The sequence below is a fragment of the Pangasianodon hypophthalmus genome, chromosome 28 (assembly GCF_027358585.1).
Source record: "Pangasianodon hypophthalmus isolate fPanHyp1 chromosome 28, fPanHyp1.pri, whole genome shotgun sequence".
Lineage (NCBI taxonomy): Eukaryota > Metazoa > Chordata > Actinopteri > Siluriformes > Pangasiidae > Pangasianodon > Pangasianodon hypophthalmus.
This window is the reverse complement of record NC_069737.1, coordinates 8513504-8541188: the sequence shown is the minus strand read 5'-3', so window position 1 is coordinate 8541188 and position 27685 is coordinate 8513504. Positions and strand designations below refer to the sequence as shown.

The following is a 27685-nucleotide window of genomic DNA, read 5'->3' as shown; positions in this document are numbered from 1 at the left end:
ACAAGGAGAAACTAAACAAATAAAAACAAACCCAAAAGAAAAGAAAGAAAAAATATAGGAGACAGTATACGGTTTCACCAAGGTTTGCGCATTCATCACTAAATTAACAAAAAATGTTATTAGGAGGTATGGATGAGATCAAATTTTAAGATCACATTGCAAAAAGAAAGAATATACAGCCAGTGGAATCACTACTTATGGCTCGCTCTCTGGTTTCTGCAGCTCTGAAACGCATCAAGCCACTTTTCTGAGGAGTGTCCTGACTGATTTTCACGATTCGTTTGGTTAATTCATATTAATGGTGTAACATGATTTTCAAAATGTTGTAATGTACATGTTTATATATATATATATATATGCATATTTAAATGTTTTAATTTTTCTAAAATATTAATGAATGCTATTAAAAAGTGTAAACCAATACGGAGGAAAAAGACAGCCTTCATAACCTGATAAACGCCTCCTACAGCCTGCGCTACCTTCAAACACTTCGCACTTAGTTTAAAAAAAAAAAAAAAACACCGCGAAGATAAACAGGCAGCACTTCGCCAAGGACTGAACCCGTAGCAAAGAAAGGTTCAAATATCACTTCAGAGATATGCAATTGGTGCAGGTTTGAAAAGTCAGATGAACAAGTTTACTGAAATATAAGTCATCTAGGCGAGTGCGGTTTTATTTAGTTTGACATTTTGAGACAGAGAAAGCAGTTCTGCCTATACGCATGACTGCTACAGAGAGGAAAGAGCTTGAAGAGCAGTAAGGATGTGATGTCTTTCACTCTGATCAGTTTCTTAAATCCACTGAGCGCGCTCGGAAATTTCCGAGGTTGAAGAGTTAACCATTCACTTAGGGGAGACACACACACACACACACACACACACAGAGCCGCTATAGGCGCGAAGTTTGGTGCGTCACAGCCTGAGGGACGGCGTTGAAGCACAGCCTCGAGTAAATCATCCCAGGTGTTCTCACATCAGGAGCACTGTATTATCGATTCATTCGTTGTTATTAACATCGCTTTGGTTAAAGGTCAGGCAGTGGCGGAGATATGGATGTAGATACGTTTAAATTCTCCCGCTGCCAGGATTCAAACTTTAACACTTCCTTAATATTAACATTGTTTAAGTTTTTTTTTGTTTAAATAGATAAGCTGTTTAATCCCGGGCTCTGTACATCAGGCGCTCACTCTGACGGATATTTACATACGTTTATCGCAGACGATTTGCATCTCGTAAAAGCTCCTTCTCCTTGTCATGAGCTTCAATCCAGTAAGAGTAAGTAGTAATAATTAATTCGTTACAAATGACAGATCTATACTGAAACTTAATTTCTAAGCAAAATGTATATCATAAGGATTTCTATTAATGAGTGTGGTTTTTTTTTTCTTTTTCGGACGTTTAATTGGAAGTTTAATACACGAGTCGATTATGTGGCTCTTAAACTCTGCTCTCAGCAGTTCAGCTCGAGTCTGCGTAGGCTTAAACACTATTCAAGTCCTATCAAGATCTGAACAGTTTTGAGGCAAGCTTAAAAAAAGTTTGTCAAGAACTATTGATCTGACAAGTCAGCTAATTATTCCATCGCCGCACTATTGACCTACATCATCTGGCCTTGCCTGTTTAGCGACTCGCCATTATTGCGTTTAACTGATCAAGCGTCCGTTCTGTATACGCCGAGACGTCCCCGGGCTACACGCTTACTCGCTGCGTCAGCTTTCCGAGCTGATGTGATCAGAAGCAAACCAAGCTGATACAGAGAGCTGTAAAGAGAGATTGAATGTGGCAGGGAAATCCGATATACAATAATGAAACACGGTACACTTGTTAGATATGCTGACTACAGACTACATGAAAGATTGATTTACTTTTGTTTATTTACCGCAAAAGGAAATTGAGTCTTTTATGAAAATGCTGCTTTTGTTGTTGTGGGGGGAAAAAAAAAACCCTCCTCAAAACCGGTTTGTTTGATGTCATCATTTTTTCATTAAGGCATAACTGCTTTTGTTTGAGGTAAACTGATATTATTATTATTATTTTTTTTTTTAAAGATCTACATTATATTCAGCTAAATTCAGCATATGAAGTGCCCATTTTCTGGAAAAGGTGCCATTATTTTTGGCCAGGGTCCTGCTGCCTGAGGCTCCGTCCTCAGTGTGTGTTTAACACGAGCCTCGTGGTATCTCTTGTCGTCTGTTTAATTTGTGGGAGTGACTCAAACATTCTGTCTTCCGGCTCTCGGCCCGGTTGTGTTCATACGTCTCTAAATCCAGCCGCGTTCCACATGCCTGATGGACTGATGTAGTAGTACACTACATACCCAAAAGTATGTAGACACCTGAGCGTCACACCCAGTGTGAGCATCTCATTCCAGATTTAGTCCCCTTTTACTGTTATAATAAGCTCCACTCTTCTGGAAAGGCTTTCCGCTCGATTTTGGAGCATGGTTGTGGGGATTTGTGTTCATTCAGCTACAAGAGCATTAGTGAAGAACATCAGGCACTGATGTTGGGCGTTTCCGTTCATCCCAAACGTGTTCAGTGGGGTTGAGGCCAGGGCTCTGTGCACGACACTCGAGTTCTTCCACGCCAACCTTGACAAACCATGTCTTCCTGGAGCTCACTTTGCCGTGCTGGAACAGGTTTGAGCCTCTTAAGTGTGATTTTAAACTGTTAACTATGCATACACGTACACAAGATGGCCGCCACACGTATCCTTCGGTTGTTTGGTGCATCGCTTGTGGACGTCCTCAGAAATCAGCATAAAGCGTTCGCATGCTACAATACCAACGTACATAGTAGAGGCAATATAGTATCATGTGATACTGTGTCAGCAACTGAATAAAGAAACTAACGTTGCCTCAAATCGCATACTCGCGTACTATTCTAGATCATTACTGAGTACTTGCAGTAACTTCTTGTTAGTGGTTTTCCTCTTCCAGTTAGTGTTTGAATTTTAAAAACCTCCTAAACCTACTGAAAGCTCTGTTTTGAGTATTAGTCTTCTGGATTTTCTAGATTAGTAAATATTTTTAAATGTACAGGAAGGGGTTTTTGATTTGAGACACAGCCCAATGACAGTCCCACCCACGGCAGAAATTTTTAAAGAGTCAATGTGTTTACTTGCTAAACTCTACAGTTTGACTTAAACCTAAAAGGCAGGGATGTTTTGGCTCTGACATGCCAGCTAGGAAAACCTCTGTTCTGTGTACCTCCTCTATAAAATGCATTAGTGGGAAAAAAAAACGGGGCTCTATGATGGCACTTGAATCAAAACCTGCGTAATAGCACATGATATCATGCGTGTAAGGTTTGTACAGCTGTGGCTGAGAATCCTACTCCTGGCTTTCATCTCTACAACGCTGTCTAGACACAGCAGGATAGTGAATGCACCTGTGGATATTGCCTTTTACCTGCATGCCTGAAAGAAAAGAGAACAGTGGAAGGGCAGCACTTGGCTTAAAAACAGGAGCACAGCCAGTGCGACTTCTTTTGAATAAAGCCATGCGCATGCTACACGGACAGCTTCGAGGAATCTTCTGGATTTCTTGCTCATATTTTGCTTAGAATTGAGAAAATCTCACACTGTCACTTTGTCACTTGCTGTTGTGAGCGTAACGTAACTTTGTTGTGAATGAAATCAGTCGCTTTGTTTATGTTCATTTAAAAAGGAAAAAAAAAAGGATTAACAATAGCCAAGTTTCCATCCATTTTTTGCGCTTTTCTGTTATCGACAAAGTGAAAGTGTGTAAAGAAAAGGTGTACGACACGAATTATATACCTTTTGCGTCCTGCATGTCCTCAAATCTTTGTAAAATGGAGAGAGTTTTGAGACAATTTAATTAAAATTTTTTATTTTAATTTCACAAATAATTGCAATTGTACGAAATGTCAGAAGACGACGTCAGAATGGAGCAGTTGCTCGTCTGATAGAGCTAAAAGTAACTGCCCTTGTGCGACGAAGCCCACGGGGCTGGGAGAGACCACGCAATAGAGCGTTCTGGAACGTAGTGATGGAGAGACACTTCGCAGAAAGTCTCTGACTGTAGAGAGTCACGGCCCACGTTTGAGATGCTGTGCCAATTAATTGGTCCTGCTGTTGCACCTGATGCATCGCAGGTTGCCACCGAGCGCCGGAAAGCAGATTGCCATCCCCCTGTTCATGCTGGCAACCTGCGCTGAGTACAGAGTAGTGCAAGAAACTTTCAGGGTCCGTCGACGTGTATATGCTGTGTGCACAGCTATTAAAGAAAAATTAATGCGCCGTTATATCAGGCTGCCGAATGTAGCGGAGGCCACTGAAGTCTATACCGTAATCCCACGGAGCATCTTGTGCCACAGGTTTACGGTGCGCTGGATGGCAGGCACATCCCAGTTCTTCCTTCAATGAATGGATAAATTCTGTCACGTGACTTTTTTTTTTTTTTTTGTCCGAATGCCATTTTTCTGTTTCCAAACTATTTTTCGCTACATTTGAAGTATCGACATAGAATTTATGCGCTAAAGTTAAACTAAAAAAAAGGTTACGTCGTGAAAAAAACCTGTGAAATTTTATTGATAATTTGCGTTTCCATCAGCTATATCAGTAAACATTTCAATGCGCTAAATCTTTTTTCAGAAAAAAATCCTTGGATGGAAACGTAGCTAGTGTTTAAATGACTTGGTAGTTGGAACAACTAAAAAAAAAAACATGTATGGTGAAATCCTGGCTCAAAAAATTGTAAAGGGGGATTCAACTTCACTACATAGCGTTAGAATAATTTGTCAATAAATGGTGTTATGGATCCAACGCAACTAACCTGTTATTACTTTTGAGATAATAGGAGCACATGGTTAGCTGTAAGAAAGGACTGCTGTCAGTATATTTATATTTTATATATATATTTGTGTGAATATTTTAATATCAAATAAAATATTATTTGCCACTACGGAAATGTTGCTATTGTCAGTGAAAATTTTTTTTTCCCCCCCAAGATTGTTTGATTTTTGTTTAGAGAGTGAGAGAGGTCTACATTGTCTGCAGGGCCTGTGGAAAAATAAATAAATGACGTGCTTGAGCATACTGCAGATGAACCCGCTGTTTTATGTTTAAACAGAAATACACTAACATGAATGATCGTCTCGTCCTGTTTCTGTTTCAGACCAAAAGAATCCCAGGCAGTTTGATTTGGGTGGCGCTTTTACTAATAAACATTTTCATAATGCAGCTTTACAGATGTCTAGATGCAGATTAAGATCGGTACCGAGTAAACCAAAGGCCACAGCGGCAAGGAAAAACTCCCCGAGAAAACATGAGGAAGAAACCAGACTGAAAAACACAGTCATGATGATTACAGCAGCAGTTTTTTAAGTATAAGGCTACAGTATCCAGCTGAAATTATCCACTGAAGCAACCGTAAACTGTTTTTGGAAGTGCGGCTCTTTAGGGTGTCCATGTTGGGACCGTCTGCAGCAGCAGAGCTCTTAAAAGAGCTTTATTTAAGCACAACTAAAATAAATCTCTTGTGTGATCAATACTTTATACTTTGCCAGATCACCACAGTTGGCTAGCTGAACCATTCCTCTCATGGAAAATCAGCAATCCTCCTCCTCCTCAGTGCTTTTTCTAAATATATCCCGTGTTTGGAACTAAATCGTTTGTTGTTCATAAGCACATGTGTGCATGCTTTCCTTCTTGTGGCGTCCAACGATTAGAAATGTAGAGTTTCAGGTTCGATCCTGAGCTCGGGTTACTGTCTGTGCAGAGTTTCTGTGCATGTTCCTCCTGGTTTCCTTCCACCCCCCAAAAAACATCCCAATAGGTAGACTGGCTACTCTAAATTATCCCTATGTGTGAACGAGTGTGTGATTGGTGCACTGGGACAGACTAGGCGTCTTATCCATGGTGAGTTTCCCGCCTCACGCCCCAGTCTTCCCAGCATCAGCTCCAGATCCACCGCAACCCCGACCACAATAAAGCGCTTACTAAAAAAAAAAGTCAATGAAATAGAAAACAGGATACTAACCTATTCATCACGCTTCCTCCGTCAGTAAAATGTCCTCATCAGTCTTTCACCTTCAGCTGTTTTTGCAGCCCTGTCCTTGCGTGTGGGCTGTACAGGTGATATTTCACGTAGTTGGCGCTGAACGAAGGTCACATCCATCCACATGCCAACTTTTTTCCCTCCAGCGCCGAGTGGAGCCCAGGCACTCTGTGGATCATTAAGTTAGCGCTGAGTGATTGGAGCAGCACAGCTTCAATCTACTGTTATTACGCACTCACTCACTCCCTCCGTCTCTACCTCCTCTCTTATAGCCTCATCCCTTACCAGTAATCTGCCCATGTGCACCTCAATTACAGGATGCTGGGTTCCTGCGAGCACTGGTGTTTACAGAGCAAGCGAAGTAAACTCCAGGACTTGGGCTTTATTATCAGTTTGTTTTCGGGTGTGAGGAGCTAATTAGATGAAGCTCGAGCCAAAATCGAGGACGCGAGGAAGAAAGCTCAGGATCCACGCTGGTCCTAAATGTCAGTGCACTTCACTCAGTGACTCGCTTTGGGTTTTAAATCGCAAGATGTTTGTGTAATGGAGCGGTTTAAAGAGCAGGATGTTAGGTCTTTTTATATTATTGACAGTTTTTTTTTTTATGGTTTGAGCATACCTGAAGCGTATTTTTTTTTTAAATTATGTTACAGTGGTGTAAATGACAACTTACCATTACTAAAGTTATTATATTTATTATTGAGTTCTTATAATTAATAGTTTGCTTGACTGGTTCCTTGAATTTGATGGGTTTTATCCAAACCTCAGTAACTCAAAAACAGGTGGGACTATAAATAACGTCAACTTTGACGTAAACAAAATAAAGACGTGAACCTCCTAGCCAAGCGTTGGCCAACAACTTATTGACTTTTTGTCAAGGGCTCAAACAATGTGATAGCATTCACCTATATTTAGTTTATGTTTGGAGTTTATACGCTCAACGGTGTCTGAATTATTGCACTTAAATAGTTAACTAGCTTGCCGTACATGTTATATTGTTAGCTACCTCTTTTTAAATTAGGTTTCAAGAGACGAGAGGTTAGCACACTGGAGTTTTTACTTCCCCAGTGGGCGAGCTGATGGCTTTATGATCGGTCCATGCTTGTTGCTGTGTTAACAGCGTACACGATAATATAAATAACTGTAAAATTGTGATGTAGTTTGTTACCGTTTTTCGTACTTCTGAATTCAGGACCTTGACCACTTTCTCTGTCTCTTGGCAGATGTTCTTGACCGTGTACCTCAGCAACAACGACCAGCATTTCACAGAGGTGCCCATAACCCCGGAGACGGTGTGCCGTGATGTGGTGGAGCTCTGCAAGGAGCCGGGAGAGGTGGACTGCCACTTAGCTGAGATGTGGAGAGGATCGGGTAAGAGAAATGTGTTCACACACACACACACACACACACACACACTGTGAGTCCAGAGAATAACAATCAACACACACAACAGCAGCTGCGACATAATTTTTTTAAAAACATTTTATTCTTAGCTATCGTTGTTTCCGGAAATAGAGAAATATCCTAGTGTTTTAGATAATTAACAACAACAACCTTATAAATGTTTGTGTGTAAACAGCATTTTATATAAAAAAGAAATCTAAACGAGGGCCGTGTCCATGTTCTGAAAGCTCATTCTTCAAGGTGTGTGACGTTTATTTGAATAACAAACTACGTAAACCAGAGTGCTCCGTGAGCTCGCATGTAAAAGAGAGAAACCTCCAGCTGCTGAAATGAGGAGAAGAAGCAGTGCAGGGATTCATGCAGGGATTTTTTTTTTTTTTTTTTGGGAACAGCTTATTGTGTTCAGCTCTTCGAGGACTTGAGGTTTTGCTGTGGCCTGTTGCCATGGTTACACGTCTTCGAGCACATTCAGTGTCTTTGAGCGTTTCAGTTCGAGTACCTAGAAAGGCCTTGACACCTCAGATTGTCGATCAGTGCAGCTGACGTCACCGACAGGAAGTTTTTCTTCAAGTGTTATTATATGATTGTGTACGTAGGGAGCTGAGCCGTTCCTCTGCTTTAAGCGTTTTAGAGTTTGAACAATAACATCCTTCATGTTGGCATCGAACCCGACTTGAGTTAATGACTAACCGGTATGTGGATAAGTGGAGAGTGGAATGGCAGTCAGTCGAGCTGAAGCAGTTCTGCAGCATTCAAGTGGATAGTTCAGATGTTTTTTGGTTCAAGAGAACACTTTTTTTTTTTTCCGCTACTGAGTGTACAGTTATAGGAGAAAGTAATGAAATCACAGCAGAAACGACGCTCACTGTTACTTAAATGCAGCCTGGGATTGTTCACTGATACCTAATCCTTACACCTTTTAAACCGAATATACTTCTCTACATCCACACACACACACATACACACACACAGTCTATACATGTTTACTCTCAGCTGTTCTATCTTTAGGAAAGTAGATCAATGAGATCTGTGTTTTTTTTTGTGCACTGGGCGTGACCCGTCTCTATTATTTTCTCTATTTACATACTGTGGTGTATTATATTTTGCACAATGATTCCTAATCCCTCTGTAGTTTCTGTGTGAACTTCTTCATTCATACACTGTGCCATGTGCAGCTAATCTGTCTATCTATCCATGTATTAAATGCTTACCAGTCTATGAGAGGTTACACATAAGAGAGTTTTCAAAATAAGCAAAAAGCATGATTCCTGCTCAACTATTAGCTGGATTGAGAAAGCAAAAGACAATCCTTACATGGCAAAAAAAAAAATTAATTACATGCATGCTGACATTTATACAGAGCGAAATAGGAGAATCCTAAATCCAAAACGACACAGCCGCTTGATCAGTTTAATGAAAACGCAGTGATATTTGTGAGAGATGAGACAAAAGATTGACTAAATTTAGTGTAAAATCACAACAATGTGTACTATAGTCCCACCATACACGGTTAAGACACATCACACCCAGCAGCCAATCAGAAACATGATCTGAGACAAACAGGAAATCCAACATCCATGGTCGAGATTACTGTATGATGATTACAGACCACACAAAAACAAAAAACTTCCTATATCATGGGGCACGTCATTATCGTCATTATTATGTTCAAATGAAGACGTGCTCTGAAATGTGGGGAAAAAAAAAAACAAAACTTATGTCGTACTAAAAGATAAATACATAATCCAAACAATATGAAGGAATCTGGGATCCTACTAATGTACTCATGTAGACAGATTCGCTTAACTGTGTTTATTCCACACACTCAGTTACAGGCTTTATGTTCGGTTCAATCCTCCAGAATCCTCAGTCAGTCAGGATATTCTGAAGGAGAGTCTCATCAGCAGTTCAGTACAGTCCTCGCGCCAGCAGCATGTGTCAGCACTCCATCACTGCTGTCCTTGCATGGAGAGGTTATTGCCATGAGCTGACCTGACTGTGTGTGTGTGTGTGTGTGTGTGTGTGTGTGTGTGTGTGTGTGCGCAGAGCGAGCTGTGGGCGAGGGCGAGAGGATGCTGGAGCTACTGCAGCGCTGGGGCTCACGCAGATCAGAGGTCCGCTTCTTCCTGCGCCACGAGAGAACTCCCGGCCGCGAGCCAGGTGAGTTCAGCTCGATATGTAGCACTGGAGCAAGGCAGGTGAGTTCAGTCTGGTGATTAGTGAGGCGTGAGACTAGTGAGGTTTAGCACAGCGAGATCAGCGTGATTAGTTTCACAACGTGTTGCAGGTGAGTTTAGTGTGATTAGGTTATGACCGTGCTGTTTAGGTGAGTGTATCGTGATTAGTTTATGACAGGATGATATCAGGTGAGTTTAACTCTTATCATCGTGTGATTAGTGTGTAACTGTGATTCAGGTGAGTTTAATGTGATTAGTTTCAGTGTGAATCAGGTGAGTTTAGTGGGATTAGTTTATTATCGTGTGATATCAGGTGAGTTTATCGTGATTAGTTATTACTGTGATTCAGTTGAGGTTAGCGTGATTAGTTTATTACTGTGATTCAGTTGAGGTTAGCGTGATTAGTTTATTACTGTGCTTCAGGTGAGTTCAGAGTGAATAGTTTCACATTGTGATATCAGGTGAGTTTAACTCTTATCACCGTGTGATATCAGGTGAGCTTAACTTTTATCACCGTGTGATATCAGGTGGGTGTAGCATAATAAGGTGACTGTGATCCAGCCAGGTGAGGTTAGCGTGATTAGTTTATTATCGTGTGATATCGGGTGAGTTTTGAGTGATTAGTTTCAGTGTGCTTCAGGTGAGTTTAGCGTGAATAGTTTCACAGTGTGATATCAGGTGAGTTTAACTCTTATCACCGTGTGATATCAGGTGGGTGTTGCATAATAAGGTGACTGTGATCCAGCCAGGTGAGTTTAGCACGGCTGTCTGATCTCAACTGAAGCGGATAAGCATGAGCAACTTGAAAGAAAGCTCCTAATAACTTTCCCCATCAAGGAGACGGATCAGTACTCAGATACCCCGAGAAGCTCCATCTCTGCTTCTCATCCCAGGTCTTAAATGAGAAGAGTTCACTTGAATATGTGAACTAAAGTAAATCTACGTGTTTTAAATGTTGTTTTGGAGATGCTTCAGACCAGAGGGTTAGCTTAGTTTATTGAAATTTCCTGAGGACTGATTGATTCTTTTGTATGAATTGCATAAACCCTGTTTTTCTGCTCAGGTTATTCAACGCTGATTTGGCAGAAAGTACGTTGCATAATTTTTTCTCAGTCCTGCTCTTACCCTTTTCCCCCTTCAGTCCAAGCGTCTGTAAAAGAAGCCTGTAAGCGTTATGTAAATGCCAGACTTGAACGCAGGCCAGAGGATGATTGGACTTATTGGTCCTGTGACATTATTTCCCTTGATGAGCAGTGACTGTGACTTCTTGTTCAGAGAACCGTGCTAAATGTGTGGCTCTTCGCCAGTCACAGGACTACACAGTGTCCTTTGTTCTAGCCAGGCCTGGTGCTAATTTTGAGTTGACTGTTTTTCTAACCTGTGTGTGACCCCCTGCTTCAATCTATCCACTGAAAGTGGGTCTTTTTTTTCATTTCTTCACAGCCCATGTGAAGACAGGCACTAGCATTTATTTATTTATTTATTTATTTTTGTCCTCAGTTTTTAACAGCTACGAGCGTGTTGTGTCAAATGGCAGATAATTAATGTATTAACTGAATGTTTTACAGGAAATGCCAGGGGCATGGATCAGAGGAGGAACGGTGTTAAAGGACCCCCAGATAGAAGGATGGAGAATGGAGTGAGTCGATGACTGAAAAAGCTGTTCTTCTTCTAGCAACATAATTAACGAGATGACTTTTCTAAGAAAGCTAGTGTTTGTTGATAACGGTGTTGTGTTTACTCGTGAGAAAAAAGCGTTGAAAGGAAAAGGAAACGAGTCGAGCTGCTTTTGTGAATTCCTTTCTCGAAACGCGAGCTTTGTGAGAAGTGTGTTGTGTGTGACATGCGTGTACGTGAGACGGATGTTGAGTTTTGCTGTTTTGCAGGTGGCTGCTCCGCGCATGGACATGACACTGGCTGAGCTGCAGGAGATGGCGGCGCGACAGCAGCAACAAATCGATGCTCAGCAGCAGCTGCTGGCCTCTAAGGTAAATGAAGCTTGGAGAAGTCGGATAAGGTCGTGAGAGATTATAGAAGGAAATGTTTTTTTTAAAAACCTGTAATTAGATTTGGACGTAATGGACAAGTGGGAGGCACGTACTGTAAAGTGTTCTCTTGATACAGTTCCAGCATTGTTGTCCCTCTGACACTTTCTTGTCTTGGCGCGTAGGAGCAGCGCCTGCGCTACCTGAAGCAGCAAGATCAGATGAAGCAGCAGCAGGCTTCCGAACAGGAGAAGTTACAGCGCCTCAGGGAGAACGTGGAGAAGCAGGAGGCTCGGCTCAAGAAAGTGCGCGCTCTCAAGGGCCAGGTGGAGCAGAAGCGCATCAGCAACGGAAAACTGAGTGAGCATTTATCACTACCGTCACACGGTTATTATGGCCGTAGTACGATATCGTATTGTTATACTGTATAATACTCCACCCCCAGTCCCAGATTAGCCAGAGATTTCTGAAGTGTGTTTTCTGGTTTGCAGTGGAGGAGATCGAGCAGATGAACAATCTCTTCCAGCAGAAGCAACGTGAGCTTGTAGTGGCAGTGTCTAAAGTCGAGGAGCTCAGCAGGCAGCTGGAGATGCTGAAGAACGGCAAGATGGATGCCCTGCACGATAATCAGAGCGCTGTGGCCGAGCTTGATCGTCTCTACAGAGAGCTACAGGTGTGTTAAACATCAGTCACACTATTCATACATCATGTATACTGAATTTCCCATGTTGGTGCTCACTGCTAGCTTGTGTTGGACTTGGTGGCTTTACGCAGCATGCTGCACGTACTTGCTGCTATTTCAAGACATTAAAATGATAATGTGTGTGAGAAAAAGCTAGATTAAAATAAAAGACGCACAATCTGTTGTCAAAAGTTGATGACAGGAATAATGTACAGAAGAATGGGAGTAAAAGAAGGTCGTCACAGGCAAGATATTAGAAAAGATGCGTTAAATAAGGCTCAAAATTTGGCACTGTCAAAGGGTCACCTGCCTTGAAATAATATGTTCAGTACTCTGTATATGGCACTAACTGATGAAATAGAAAAATAGTGGCATTTTGATGTAGAGAGAAAGCTAAAATGTTGAAATAGTGCTGTTTGATCAGCTCATGGACCTCTTAAATTAAAAAAAATAAATAAACAAAAATAAAAAAAAGCTGTGTCATTCGCAGTGCATGTCTGGGCATATGTGTTACAGCTTCTACACATCGATTGTGTAATTGTAAAGAGAGGTGTTGCACGATTCGGCTGTCTCTGTCTGCAGGTTACAGGTCTGGGCCTGTGTTTATTAAACATACAGTCGCCCTCCACATTTGCTGGGTTTATGGGCGCAGGGCCTCATATTTAACACACGAAGAAAGTGTTAAAACACTAGAAGCACTATGCTTTGGAACCATGATTACAGTTGATATTTTGATGCACTTTATAGATGCAAAAAGTTGATGGAACAAGTGACAAAACAGGTGCGTGAGGGTGGCTAGTACCGAGACAAAGAGCATGGCGTCCCCAAACAGAGTGCGTAGTCCACAGTTCTTTACAACCCTGAAACTTTTTACAAAATTAACCTCTTAATAATACATATATTTTATGCATTTATGACTTAGTAAACTTTGCAAAACTCCAAAAAAATTCACATTTAATCACTGATGGCATCCTCGCGAATAATCAAATCCGCAAACGTTAAACCCGTGAACGTGTAGGGCCGACTGTACTAATATTACCGGATTACCCAGTTGGCTGAATTGGATTGTTGAAAATTTGTCATCAAGGCAACCAATCCACAATTGCACCATGGTGTAGTCTCTGGAACTAAAATGACAGTCCAAAATCTCTCTATTCACTTGGGTCGAGATCTGGTGACTGAGAAAGCAATAGCATTTGACTGACATCATTTTCATCCTCAACAAACCATCCAGTGAGCCCTCATGCACTGTGGACGGGGGTGGAGTCATCCTGGAAGTGACCGCATCCACCAGCATAGAAATGTTCCAGCACAGGATAAAGGAGATCAGTCAGAATAACTTTGTACTGATTCAGAGTGACGCTTCTCTTAAAGAGGACAAGTGGTACCCACACCATTCCAGCAAAATCCCCCAAATTTGTCCCCTATCTATGCTACATCAAGGACACGTAACTGCTCCTCTGATTAATTAAAGTGGCCACTATTCGAACAAGTAGCTTACAGCTTGGAGTTCATAAGCCCCCCACTGTAGAGATATCTAATCTATGGATAGACAAGTGGTAGCTTGGAGACGTGAGACATACTGCAATTGGCACTTACAGTGTGAGTGTAGGAAGACTATTGAACATACATTTGAAAATTTGAAATTTTTTATTTATTTATTTATTTTTTATGAGTCTCTTCAAAATAGAAGAAGAACTACGCCTACTTAAATCTAGTTTTTTAGAGAAGCAATAAAAACTAAAACGTGAGAACAGTTGTATTAACTCAAAATAGCAAATTGATGTCAATCTTGTGCAAGTGTTATGATTTCCTGACTCCAGTTTAATAACGTGTAGCCACATTACGCCATAGAACCTGTAGAACCATGGACTGAATTTGGACGCAGCAAGTTCTTGCAGTACTTGAGCAACATAAAAAAAATAAAAATAAAAAAAATAAACAGCTTATAATTCTCAGTTAAAGGTTCTATAGACTTTCAGTATTTGTCAGTATTATTCAAGCACTAACCGAGTTTTTTTTTTTTTTTTTTTGGGACATATTTGATATCTGTGGTTTTAAAATATAAACATCTCCTCCTCCCAATCAGCTAAGGAACAACATGAACCAGGAGCAGAACTCGAAGCTGCAGCAGCAGAGGGAGAACTTGAACAAGAAGAACCAGGAGGTGGCCACCATGGACAAGCGGGTCAACGAGCTCCGTGATCGCCTGTGGAAGAAGAAAGCAGCGCTGCAGCAGAAAGAGAATCTTCCAGTGAGTACTAACATGATCACACTCTAATCATGATCGAGGTCCTGATTATATTATCAGTGAGGCTGACAACACTCTCAGTGACTCATACAGCCACGGCTAGGTAGCACATTGTACAAGGATGCTGCTCGTGTTTTATAATTTGGCCATAACGCATCAAGCCTGCAATCTTGAGATGATATTTGATAGGCTGTGTCGTAATCTCTGTCAAACTCTCGATTAGTTATTTTACCTCACAAGCAACAGTACTTCTGTCGTGTCCTCTTATCATTTTGAGATAAAAAGTGAGGCTGTATCACTAGAAGTTGTCTAGACTGTACCTGGCTGTATTACTTTTAATATTAAAAATGTGTAGATTTTATTATTTTGCCAATACTGCAGACATGGCAAATGCTTGATTTCAGACAAGACGACTTGTTTAGGTATCTACAAGGAACGACAGGATCTCTAATTTTGTAATAAGGGATGTGAATACCTGGTTAACTGTTTGAGATGTCAGTAGTAGGGTACTGAAGTCACTGTTCAGTTATTCGTTATGTATAATATCCATATGAAGTCAGTGAGAAAATAATAAAAAAAAGCGAAAAAACGAAGAAAGAATAGGTGTAAAGTGTAAAGGCGTACGCACCGGGACGTAAAGAGTCTCGGAAACGCGTGGGAGTGGACGGCCAGATTATTCACCGGACAAACTTCAGGTGCTTGAGCTTTGCAGATGAAGCCAGTTTTACACGAGCAGTGCACTGACACTGTCTGAGCGACACATCTCACCCGCTCCTGTTTTCATCCAACGCTGCAAGCTGTTCTCATGTGCAGCGTCTATTTCTGTTTTCATTCCCGTCGGCTCTTTAAGCACAAGGCCCCGCTCTGTGGAGATATGACAGGACGAGACATTTCACTGAAGAGTTGATAGGAGGCGAGACACACAGATACCGTAATCTGATTGGCTGATTGTCCGCGTCATCTCACGACATGTCGCACGTCAGCCCAGGACATTGTTTAGTAAATAGAGTGTGCAAATAATCTGCACTGTCAGTCAGGTTATTATAAACATGCAGTGCCGCTGGCGGTTCGTTAATCCAATGAGATTTTCTCTCTTACACTCTGTGGCAGTTATAGGTTCCAGATTTGAGTTTTACCCAAGGTCAGAGCACACACAGCTACAGCAGGGCTGCAGGCTGAAATACCGAGCTGGCTTTGATTAACACTTCTGCTGTGCTTTGAATATTTCTGTTGATTATTTCTCTGTAGTACATCTGTTAAACACACACACACACACACACACACACGTCACAGACAGAAGGAAAGTGTAATTGCAGTGGCACATGAATCATTTTTGTATAATTAATGAATGTTTTTTCCTCTACTAGTGTTTAACTGGATATCTGTTCATTTACTTATTTTCAACTAGATCTAATTTTAATTTTTTTCTTCTTATACCTACCAGTTTATTAATTGATAGAGGGATTAGTGTTATTCAAAACTTGGACTGGAGTTCAGCTCCAAACCCTCAGGTCATTATCAATGTGCTTTACAAAGTGCCCTCTGGTGGATACAAGCCACAAAAAATATTTTAAAGATAAAGATATTTTCTCCCATTTTTTAAATTTAATCTTGTTGTTCTTTGCTATTTGTTTTTTTAACAAAATGTTTGGTCTTTTCTGTGGTGTTTTGGTGGTGTTCATGGTACCGTGTGCAATTCTGCAGCAAGGACTTTTACTAATACAGCCTACTTTTCCTGTCTCTGATTCCTAAAGAATAAAAAAAAAAGGCTAGAAATGGAGATCTTGTGCACCATCCTTCAAGATTCTTCCAAGCACTGAAAGTCTGTCCTCTATAAAGCCTTTCTTCTTCTACGAAAACATAAAGATGGTGTAGGTGGATTTCTTATAAACCCACGCTTGGTTTTAGCACAGCTCTGCACAGAATATTAACGAAACTAACACAAAGAGATGATGTTTGAGTCTTTCCTCACTGCCAAGAAATGTCGGTGACGCTACCAGGCACGCATGGTGGTCCAGGATTCAGTGGGTTCTTTCTGATTCTCATTCCTGTCAGACTAAAACGAATTTCCCTCTCCTCCTGGTGCTTTGATGAACGGGATCGTCTTCCTCTAACAACACGACAACAGTGTACTCCTTTTTTTTTTTTTTTTTTTTTTTTTTTTTTTTTTTTTGAATGTGCTGAAGTTGTTTTGTTCTTGTTTCCCTTAAGAATGGCTTCCCCGTTAAGGAAAAGGCATCAAAAGATACCCAACCCAAGGTAAAACTACTGTTTTGGACATTGTTAGTCGGTTCATCCATGCAAGTCATCCTCATTTGGTAGCGGATTTATGGGATCCTTTAATTTAGTTGGTTTTTTCTTTTTTTTTTAAATAAAGGACACTGCTTGAGTTAATGCCGTTCATTTTCAGTTGCATAAGCCATAAGCGGTTTTGGAAAAGCTTGCATTTTGTTTTGTCAAAAGGTGAAATGTACATCTTGGCAGTAGTTAAGACATCAAAAGTATTAGTCAGTATTTTAGGCCGGCAAATTATGTTTTTTTTTCCCCCCTTAAAGCACCTCTTTGCATTAATAATCAGTTCATCCATTAAATATAAAGCTATTAATGCCATTTTCCTGCAGCTGTAATGTCAAAGCCAGTATATCAAGATGATGATAATGGTTAATAAGATCAAGGGAGTTGAAAAAAAAAAATGGAGCTATTATGGAAGTGCAAAGTGGATATCAATTCTTATTAACATTTAAGCTTATAAAAATGTCAATTATTCCCTTTCTTTGTTCTTCCTTTCACTTATTTTCTTAATTTTGTCATTGTGTTTATTCTTTGTATTTTTTTCCCCTTATTATTGTGGCTTACAATTTCACTTAATTTGATGCGTACATTGTTTTTTTTCATGAATGCTTGGTTTGTAATACTGCGCGAGTGTTAAGTGAGGATAAAACAGGATAAAAAGTCTGTAGAAATTACACTTGGCATTAAAATATTGAATAATTGTTACCCTTCTCCCCCCCTTCAGGTTTCTTCTGATGGCCAGCCGCCCCAGTCAGGGGGTCAGTCTCGCGTGGCTGCAGTGGGGCCGTACATCCAGTCGTCCACCGTGCCACGCGGCCCAGCCAGACACGACCTGCTGAAGCCCACCTACCCCGACGGCACAGCCACACTGCCGCCTCAGGACAGGAGCACTGGCATGGTGTCCGCGCCGGCCAAACCTGGCACAGGTACAGCACGCAAAGTCCACATTGCACTCACTGACACTGACAGCATTTCACATTTCACCAGCTCGTGTCCTTAACCTTACCAAGGGCAATGGCTGTGTGAAAACGAGGATTGCTCTGAGCAGTGCCATGTCTGTCTGTAGTTTAACAGTAAGCACATCAGGCACTCAGAAAGATGAACATTTGTGTGTGGTGTGTGGTGACTTTGAGGTTTAGTTTGCATTTGCCGCAGGGGAGGAGAGTTCTGGGACGGCTTGTATAACACGGCTGCAGTACGCCTCTGATGTCACTCTCAGCTCAGAAGGTAGCCACCATTGCTCATTAGTGTGCTGTGATGCAGTGATCCATCTCTCATTGACTCCTCCCTTCAGTTCTCTCGCACTCTTACTGTCGAACACTTTAGATCAATTTTATATCACACAACAGCGACCAACCAGGAGGGGAGAAGGCTAGCATGTGCTTCCTATGACACCTGTTAGGCCAGACTGAGCTGCTGTTCATGCAACATTACAGAGCAGCTGAAAACGCTAGAGGAAAACGCTAACTGACCGCTTCCTCGTGAACTCCCAGTCGCCCATGATTGGTTAGAGTCAAACTGATTGACGGGGGCAGAGAGTGTAATGCTGTCCCTCCCACTAAGAGAGAATGGAGAGAATTTGCTCTCTTGGGCTTCTGGCCATGGGATATGCTAATGCTAATATCACAGCTACCTTAGTAATGTAGTACATTTAGTTGAGGTCGTGGAAGATTTTGGTCAAAATACTCTGAGGAGCTAGACGACAGGTTAGTGTTAAAGTGTTAATACCAACCGGCAACGAAGCAGCTGGTAACTATTTATTTCTCACCCTATAAAGGGTTTTCTCACAACAGACACAAGCAGCACAGCAGTAGAGCGATAAGCGCCTTTTGTATATCGTTTTTTTTTTTTTTTTAAAATACAAATCAAAATGACTGTGACAGTGAATTTATTGAGCCAGTCCTGTGGCACCTGATATCTTAAATCAGTCACACTACACTTTATTATGGTTAAATATTGTTAGGGTAATATTTTTTCTGCAGAGAATGGTCAAAGTATGATATTTTTTTTATTTTTTTATTTATTTTTTTTTTGCAGTAGTTTTGCTGCTTTCTTTTAGGAAACAGAGCTGAAAACATCATTGGAAAATCCACGTTAGTACCGACAGTCTAGAAGAATCAATATATTAACAGAATCTGGACTTCAGACATTCAACAGAAATGGCCTTTTGTTTTTTTTTTCTCTCCATCTGTTCCTCCATGTCATGTTGGTCTCTGTTTGTTCTGTCATGCATAAGCAGAAGTTAAAGTTTTTCTCGAGTCTGCTTTGTGAATATACAGTGTGGAAAGTTGAAAGCACTTGGTTCCATGCCAGGCTGACTGGTCTCTTAAAGCTAGCTCCGTGTCTGTGGTTTATTGGCGTGACTATTTTTTTAAAAAAAAAATCTCACTGGATCCCTTTACTGACGTGTTCAGTATTGTTTGTGTTGTTTGCATTTTTTTTTTCTTCTTTAGAAGAAATGTTCTTGCTTAAGCCGCTGAAAGAACTGCGGGCCAAGAGAAAAGGTACACAGATGTTTTGCAGTGTTGGCTGTTTGTGTGCGTGAGACAGAGTGTTTGAGTTTAGGTGTGATGAAACTCAAGACTCTGTCTCTGAATAATTATTTTGCAGTGTTTAAGGCTTTCTGAATGCTCACTGTCTAGTCTGATTCTACGAACACATTATCAGCAACTGTTTAATTAAAGCTCCCTCTAGCCTGGCTTTGAATAATGTTTGGCTTATCAGGGGAATTGTTACAGAAAGTGAATCCTGTCCAGTGCTGAGAACCCACTGCTGGTTGTATCATACTATCAAATCATCATCGAAGTATTTGTAAACTAAAGTTGGTATGTTGTCGTTCTCCAGGCCTGCAGTCATCAAAAGTGCTTAAAGTGACCGACTGGAGCTCACCAGCCACAGATTCCAACACCAGCTATGCCTCGTCTACTTTACCACGGCTGCCAAGCCAAGTGCCTGCAGAGCAAGGTGAGCACGCTCACTGTTTAATAACACCTAATAAAATGCAGCTATTATTATTTCTCTCAGTGGAAAAGCAGCTTACATTACTGTGTACTAAATCCTAAACGCCAGCTGATAATTCAGGAGTTTATTTTGTCATTTAACTGAGCGCCTTTGTGCATTTTGTTCGATATAAATCATTCATCTTATTAAAATGAATCGGAAGAAATTGGAAAAAAAATCTTTCAAATGTATTATTTGAAGGTTTGTATTAGTCTTGGTCCACGGATTCTGACCATGACCTGAATGCTAAGAAGTGTCCTTTTCTCCTGCCCTTTCTCCCTCCAGCTCCAGATGACACGGACGTGTTGAAAAGAGGACAGCAGGACCGGAAGGCGCGCCCCGTCTCCATGTTTGAATCCACCGAGCCGTCCACGGCCTCCTTACGCAAGAACCAGAGCAGCGAGGACCTCGCGAGAGACGCCCAGGTTAGCAGAATGTGCAAAGTTCAACACAAGCTTAGTAGACACATCCAGTTTATACACAGTTCTGTGCAAAAGTCTTAGGCACCCTATTTTTTTTAGTACAAACTTTATTATGGATTTTTATTTTATGACTTCTACATTATTGATTCAGTAGAAAAACTTTTTTAGATTTTCACACATTAGTTTTCCAGCACAAAATGAAATGTTACAGAAAAGTCTTTGTATGTCAGTAAAGAAAGCAGCATATTACATAAGAGACACTTTTCAGACAAAAAAACATAATGAAGGCTGCTGGGTTTTGCTGCAGAAATAAGAAGCAAGTGTGACAGTCAAAGTCTCCAGAAGAACTGTGACTGGTTCTGCAAGATGCTCAGTAACACTTACAGCTCATTTCCTTATAAACCTGCACACATTGTACCTGAGACGACTGCTTTTTTTTTTTTTTTTTTTTTTTTAAAGTGAAGGATCGACACACCAAATATTGACTTAGTTTCATTTATTACCGTTTATTGCTCTTCAAAGTATTTTTTTTAAATGTAGAAACATTTAATTTCATTATTTTTGAAGGCATCTTTGCTCTACAGCGTTTCTTTGCAGACTTTTGCACAGTACTGTATATAAAATATGTTTTTATATGTTAGACACTGATGGTGTCTAATAAATTTAGATAACAGTCATGCCTTTGTGGCTATATGTGGTTAAAAAAAATGTATGAAAATCTTGAGTAGGAACGTAGGACCCTCTACAACAGCCTCATATTTTTGTCTCTGAACTGTTTTTTTTGTGTGTGTGTGCAGAATGCTGCAAAAAACCCGGTCAAAGTTCCTCCTCCTGTGCCAAGCAAACCCCGGCAGGTCAATCTGCCCTTCCCAGGCGCGGGCACCTTCCCAGGCAAGGGCAAAGTGAGCAGCCAGCAGCAGCGCACGCCTCTTCCACCGGCTCAGAGTAACACACTTCCCCTACCATCCAAGCAGGAAACCCCACCGGCTGCCACTGTACGACCTTTCACCCCAGAGCCCAAGGAACCCCCTATGCAGAAACCTCAGACAGTGGCAGCCAGCTCCATCTACTCCATGTATACAAAGCAGTCAGCAGCAGGGAAGGGCTTGCAGCAGGGGGTGCAGGGAGCACTGAACCGTTCCCACAACCGCTACAGCTTTGTTAGCAGTGAGTGAGACTTTAAGTGCATTAGTGTTGGAGTTGTTTGTAGGAAACAGGGATACAGTTTTAAAGGAAACTTGACCACTCATGCTCCTTTTTTTTTTTTTTTTCCTTTCTCTGTAGTGTACGGTAAGCCTGTGATCGGCGCAGGCCAGCAATCCCAGTCACCGCAGATGGACAACCCCTACGTGGAGCGTCCTAATGTCCCTGAAATGGAGACCGACCAAGGCACGAATGGCACTCCGGCAACCGAGAACCAAGAGACGGAACGTATCCCGCGGCCACTGAGCCCCACCAAGCTGCTCCCCTTCATCTCCAACCCCTACCGCAACCAGAGCGACATGGACCTGGAGGCACTACGCAAGAAGCTCTGCAACGCCCCGAGACCCCTTAAAAAGCGCAGCTCCATCACCGAACCCGAGGGTCCTGCCGGGCCCAACATCCAGAAACTTCTCTACCAGAAGACCACACTGGCTGCGATGGAAACCACAATCAATCCTCCTCGACCTGCAGAGGAGGAGAACGCCACGCCCGATCCGGTCAACACTGAACAATCCGAATCCGAATCTCCCGAGCAGCCACTCACTGACCCGCTGCCACCTATAGACGTTCTGAAAATCGATGGCGAAGACTTCATCCCGCCCCCGCCGCCACCTCACCCTGCTCCTCGCCCCGAAGACGCTCTCTTAATCCCACCACCTCCTCCTCCTGAGGTCGAAGAGCAGCTCCCGTTACCTGCGGAGAGCTACGTGGAGGAGTTCCCTCCATATCCTCCTCCTCCTTATCCAAGCGGCGCTGAGCAGGAAGCTCTGGGGGATGACACGTTTAACATGAAGCCACCAGAGGTCATGGGACAGGTGCCTCTACCACCAGTGAGTACCCACAAGTCTCAGTGCTTTTTTTTTTTTTTTTTTTTTTTTTTTTTTTTTTTTTTGTGTGTGGTTTAATCAGCAGTGGGTGTCAGTTATGGGTTTTCACTCAAATGAGGTGACCAGTATGTCAAATCTAGCCCATGTAAGTAAGTAAGTAAATAAATAAATAAACAAGCAAGCAAGCAAGCACCTGAGGCCTTGATGAAATAGAGACTGTACATGCGACCTTGGAATCTGAATCTCTCTCTTTTTTATTTTTTTTTTTTAATTTTTTTTTTTTTTATGTAACATCCCTTCTAATTGTGTCTTACTTTTCACTGCATAATGTCCCCTCGTGTGCATCAGTGTTGAGTCATTCAGTGTCTTTTTATGGTATCCTTTTCATGGCAAAAGTTCAGCTTGTATCCTTCATTAGTGAAATGATTTTTTTTTTTTAAATCTATCCATCATTTCCAGCTAGAACTGACAGACAAATACTTTAGCAGCCAAATCTTAAAACAAGACCTGATTCATGGACTTTAAATGGCATAATGATTTGCTTAACATAAAGACTTAACATTTCCTAACCGTTGCTAGTTTATTCATTACGCCCCACATCCCACCTGATTTCCCTTTTGGCCTGCTTGTTAGTGAAGGTGACTAACCTTGCCCTGGGCTGCATAACTAATCCCAATATAGAGGCTGTTTTGTTCAAAAATAGAGAACGATCTATTTTTTGCCCTCTAATCGGATAAACTTCTGCCGAATTTGCGTAAGTGGCCCTATTCATTCGAATAAAGCACTTTATCCGTGAGCAAACACATGAATGCTAAGAGGTTTGTTCTGCCATAAAAGCTCCTTAAATTCTCTTAAATGTAGATGAGGCTCGTGCAGCTGAAATAAATAAAACGACCCATTTCTTCTTGCGCCCGTGTATTTATTCTTAATGAGCTGTACTCCAGAAAATCCTGAACGAGTCCTTTATTCGCGGAGAAAAAACTATAATCGGCTTGTATAATCTTATTAAAGTGAAATCAGCCTGTTTCCACACCACATTTCAGTCTCTGCAGATTTTGTCCTCGGGATGCAGGAACGAAACCAGTTCATACGCTGAAGGTTACCCTTGCAGAGCACAAAGTACTTCCAGTGTGTCAGGGAGTCTGATGCGATGAATATCAGTTAAACGACGCATCTGCTTTTCTCAGGGCAAAAGGACGAATTTGCGCAAGGTCGGATCGGAGCGCATCAGCCATAGCATGAGGGTGAAATTCAACCCCTTGGCTTTGCTTCTAGACTCTTCTCTGGAGGGAGAGTTTGATCTGGTGCAGAGAATCATCTACGAGGTTAGTTATTCTTTTCTTGCTGTATTTTTATACTTTAATGTCATTTAAATATCCTCGTGCCCTTGTTTATCATGTGGAGCATTGCTGAATTTATTCAATTTGCATCACAGCATAGTGTGCATAAGTCTGCAGGAAACTTATATCTTAATGAGTTGGATTTTTCTCCTAGGAGGCTACTTTGTTATTCTAAAGAAGTTTTTTGAATCATAAATCTGAATTGAATTTATGGCTTTTTGGTTTGTTTTCTTTATAGTCTCCTTTTTTTTTTTTAAACTAAGGGTTTTGAGGTTTTTGTCCTGCAGGTTGAGGACCCCAGTCAGCCTAACGATGAAGGTATCACAGCTCTACACAACGCCGTCTGTGCCGGACACACAGAGATCGTCAAATTCCTCGTACAGTTTGGAGTCAACGTTAACGCTGCCGACAGCGACGGCTGGTGAGTTAGAAACACCGGATCAGTATTTGAATCAGTTCTTCTAATCAGTGGCGTTTCATTTCGTTGCAAACCATTTGAGTTCAGCATTACTTTTTTTAAACGAATTTATGTAGATGAATTGTGCTTGAACTTACCTCATGGAGCACATAGGTCTAATCTGGTAGTTTAATTTCAGTGCATCTGTGTATTAGCTCTACAGTGTAGATATGACGGAGATATTAAATAATGCCCTATTATGAATGTTGTGTTTGTGCACCAGGACTCCGCTGCACTGTGCCGCTTCCTGCAATAACGTGCAGGTGTGTAAGTTCCTCGTGGAGTCTGGAGCGGCCGTGTTTGCTGCCACGTACAGCGACATGCAGACGGCTGCAGATAAGTGTGAGGAGATGGAGGAGGGCTACACCCAGTGCTCGCAGTTCCTCTATGGTGTGTATGCTCATCTCACTGTATAACACGCCAGATCTTTATTCCTGTCAGTTTGTTCTTCTTTTTTTTTTTTTTCCACTTTCATTTACTCCTGGCGAAATTAGGGATCATACTTGCAGGCATTTTAGGTGTTTTTTTAAGCAACTCTTGCAAACATATACTGGACATTATTGATTAATGACACCAGCAAAGACGTGCTTGTTGCACTGAGGCCCCGTTCACACCCGCCATTAACATGCGTCCTGGGTGTTGGGATTGTAAGTGGTCAAACCGGGTCAAAGCCACATTGTGATCTGATCACTCAAACCACATTCGGTGGTAGTCTGGGACGCATACGGCCACATCACGGTTGTAGCGTGAACGAGAACACGTCTCGGTGCATCCAGGGCAGCAACGAAGGTCCGCTTAGACAGTTCACGCTGAAGGGTAGAGCTCTCTGCCGTTAGACTAATGGATAAAGGTGATGCTATAACAGCTGAGACCCCAAAGCAGCAGCTTTTCATGGTTTCATTTCTCATCACACCTCTCATTCATTTCTAAGTTTCTTTAGAAGACCATGTGATTAAAACATGTGAACCAGCCTTAAAAATTAAATGCAGCCGAAGACTGAGGTAATAAATCGGATCTGTGAATCCCATCCGATCACGAGTGGTCACGAGAGTGATTCATAATGCCACGTGTGAACAGCTTTGTGTCTCGGCTGTTCACTTGTGATCCGAAGACCCAGGACGCATGTTAATACCAGAGCTCACATCATTATAATTTAAGATGTTAAGATGAGAAAAGTTATCGAGTCCCAGGGTATTGACTGTTGCTGCTACTTTGTTAATACGTCTACATTCAGTAGCCGCAGCATAATGATTCGTGACTCCGTTTCCGACCCTGCGCTGTGTCTGTTTCCACAGGAGTGCAGGAGAAGATGGGCATCATGAACCGGGGCGTGGTATACGCGCTGTGGGACTACACGAGTGAAGAAGATGACGAGCTGCAGTTCAGAGAGGGAGACTGCATGACCGTGGTGAGGAGAGAGGACGAGGACGAGATTGAGTGGTGGTGGGCCCGCATGGGGGACAAGGAGGGCTACATTCCCAGGAACCTACTCGGGGTGAGTATCAGAACAGAGCAGTTTGCACTCGCGTTCTGTTTACTACGTAGAAACGGATGTCCTGTTGAGCCAAGCCACCTCTTTTAGCTTAATAGCAGTCTAACTTCGGGAAAAAATACACGGAAAGCCTGCTGCTGATTGCAGACGTGTGTGAGTGCGCAGGACCATTTATTTTTTTTAAACACTTTTATTTCACTTTATCACTCTCAGGTTAGAAAGACCTGAACACATGTCTGCCAACATGACTAAGAATGAAATGACCAGTGAGGAATGTTGGGCAACACACACCACAATTCGCCATCATTAATGAACATTATCAGCACTTTTTACTGCATAATTACTAGTTATTTTCTCATTTTAAAAATACTTACTTCGCCCATGTCAGAGACGTCACTATTAATGATAGCTTTGTTCTGTTGTGCTCCGAAATTACAAAAGAGCACCAGCTTGGCCATTAAAATATCCAGTCGATAACACGGTTAAATATGGAACATATTTAAATGTTGTTCAGAGAATATTTCTGCTCTTTTGCACTAATGAAGCTTTTCTTTTCATTTTTCTCAACAGCTGTATCCAAGAATAAAGCCACGACAAAGGAGCTTGGCTTAAATCACCCAGAAATGGAGGAGACATGAATCTGTGGGACATCTGTGGGAAATGTACTAACACACACACACACACACACACACACGTACCCCACAGTCACTGGGCCAAGACTCAGTGAATCAAATGAAGAGACCAAAACATGAAGGATTTTTTTTTTTTTTTTGAAGAACAAAAAAGAGAACTGAACCTCTCACTGCAGACACTGCACTTTTCTATTCTATGGTTTCACGTTTTCTTTGTGCTATTGTGAGTAGATAACCATTTTGTGTTTCTGTGAAATTCGCCTCTGGAATACATCTGAACACATCATACTCTTTAATTTCACTACAATATAGCAGCGCAGATATTTGCTGGAGCCTTGTCTTTGTTACGTGACGTTTTTATATACAGAGGGCTCAGATAATCCTGTGAATTTACCAAATCGATAAACTGTGTAAATGCAGTATGCTGTGGATAAGCTTTCTGTTTTTGTTTTTTTTTTTGTATACCATGTAACAGTGATTAAACAGTATAGTTACTGAAAAAAAAAAAGATCTCCAAATCACTTCAGACGTGAGCTCAGTCTATTTTCTGCATAAAAGACTCAATTCAAGGATTCAAGGTCCATGTTCTTACACTGAAGTTCACTGAAGCTCTTAAACTTTTGTTAATCAGAGCTTTGAGGCGAGTGCTATTACCGTAAGTCAGTATTTGTTTTGCCCTTTTTTTTTTTTTATAGAACGTTAAATGACTCAACTGTTTAAGTTTTAAGCAAATGTGTCCTGTTTGTTCTTGTGGGAAAATAATTAATTATGCCTATTCTGCAAAAAAGCCTGTTTTGTACAACATGTAATCAGATTTTGAAAACATTGTCCTTAGATTACTTGATTGATTTTTTTTTTCCTTTTTCCTTGTTGTCTAAAACTTTTTAGTATATCTTTTTTTTTTTTGCGTATCTTTAAAAATACATATATTTCCAGCCTTCTACATTGTCAAAGCAGCTGTATTTATTGTGCCTAATTTCTCAGCTTCGTGTCGTGATCTGTAACCTCATTCAATTACAATACTTTAAACACTACACCTTTGCATTCTCTTGATTTTCTAGAAAGAAAATTAAATACAAGTTTGAAAGAAATGTAATTTAAAAATATTGTGTTCTTAAGCACTTCTCAAGAGTTTGAGCTATAAGATCGAAGCGATAACAGGAAAACATATGGAAAAAATGAATGTTCTACTCATAAGCGGTTAAGAAGAGCCAATAATATCTGGACAAAATATTGATTTGTGTTTGCATTTGCACATTAAAGTACAAGTGCATAAATTTGAAACCATACAGTATAGAGCTGCACAAGTAGTTCACTTTTTAGACAGAAGATGGTGGTGTTTCACTACTCTACCCTTAATGGCAGCGTTCTCAGGAAGTGAATTTATAAATAAGTGACCTTACATTGCAAAATCCTATATTTCTCTTATAGTGTTATATAGAGAGATGTTTATTTTACCTGCGGTTAATGTTCTCTATATAACTCTATATAAATGCTACGGCT

General features: G+C 41.2%; 1 protein-coding gene across 3 annotated transcripts in view; it reads left to right on the top strand.

Annotated features, from left to right (window-relative positions):
- Positions 1-27216, top strand: part of tp53bp2a (tumor protein p53 binding protein, 2a) — a 32609-nt gene extending 5393 nt beyond the window's left edge. For 2 of the 3 annotated variants that reach the window (XM_053230977.1, XM_026943098.3), the window contains exons 2-19: positions 7242-7389; positions 9469-9582; positions 11168-11238; positions 11486-11587; positions 11770-11944; positions 12076-12257; positions 14356-14520; positions 16729-16776; positions 17534-17735; positions 19654-19773; positions 20095-20234; positions 21029-21398; positions 21516-22264; positions 23449-23586; positions 23889-24022; positions 24282-24448; positions 25354-25553; positions 26121-27216. In XM_053230977.1, the coding sequence (XP_053086952.1) occupies positions 7242-7389; positions 9469-9582; positions 11168-11238; positions 11486-11587; positions 11770-11944; positions 12076-12257; positions 14356-14520; positions 16729-16776; positions 17534-17735; positions 19654-19773; positions 20095-20234; positions 21029-21398; positions 21516-22264; positions 23449-23586; positions 23889-24022; positions 24282-24448; positions 25354-25553; positions 26121-26162 (3267 nt within the window). In that variant the 3' untranslated portion in view covers positions 26163-27216. The remainder of the gene's footprint in view (positions 1-7241; positions 7390-9468; positions 9583-11167; positions 11239-11485; positions 11588-11769; positions 11945-12075; positions 12258-14355; positions 14521-16728; positions 16777-17533; positions 17736-19653; positions 19774-20094; positions 20235-21028; positions 21399-21515; positions 22265-23448; positions 23587-23888; positions 24023-24281; positions 24449-25353; positions 25554-26120) is intronic. The other variant, XM_053230978.1, reaches the window with a different exon arrangement.
- The last annotated feature ends 469 nt before the right edge of the window (positions 27217-27685 follow it).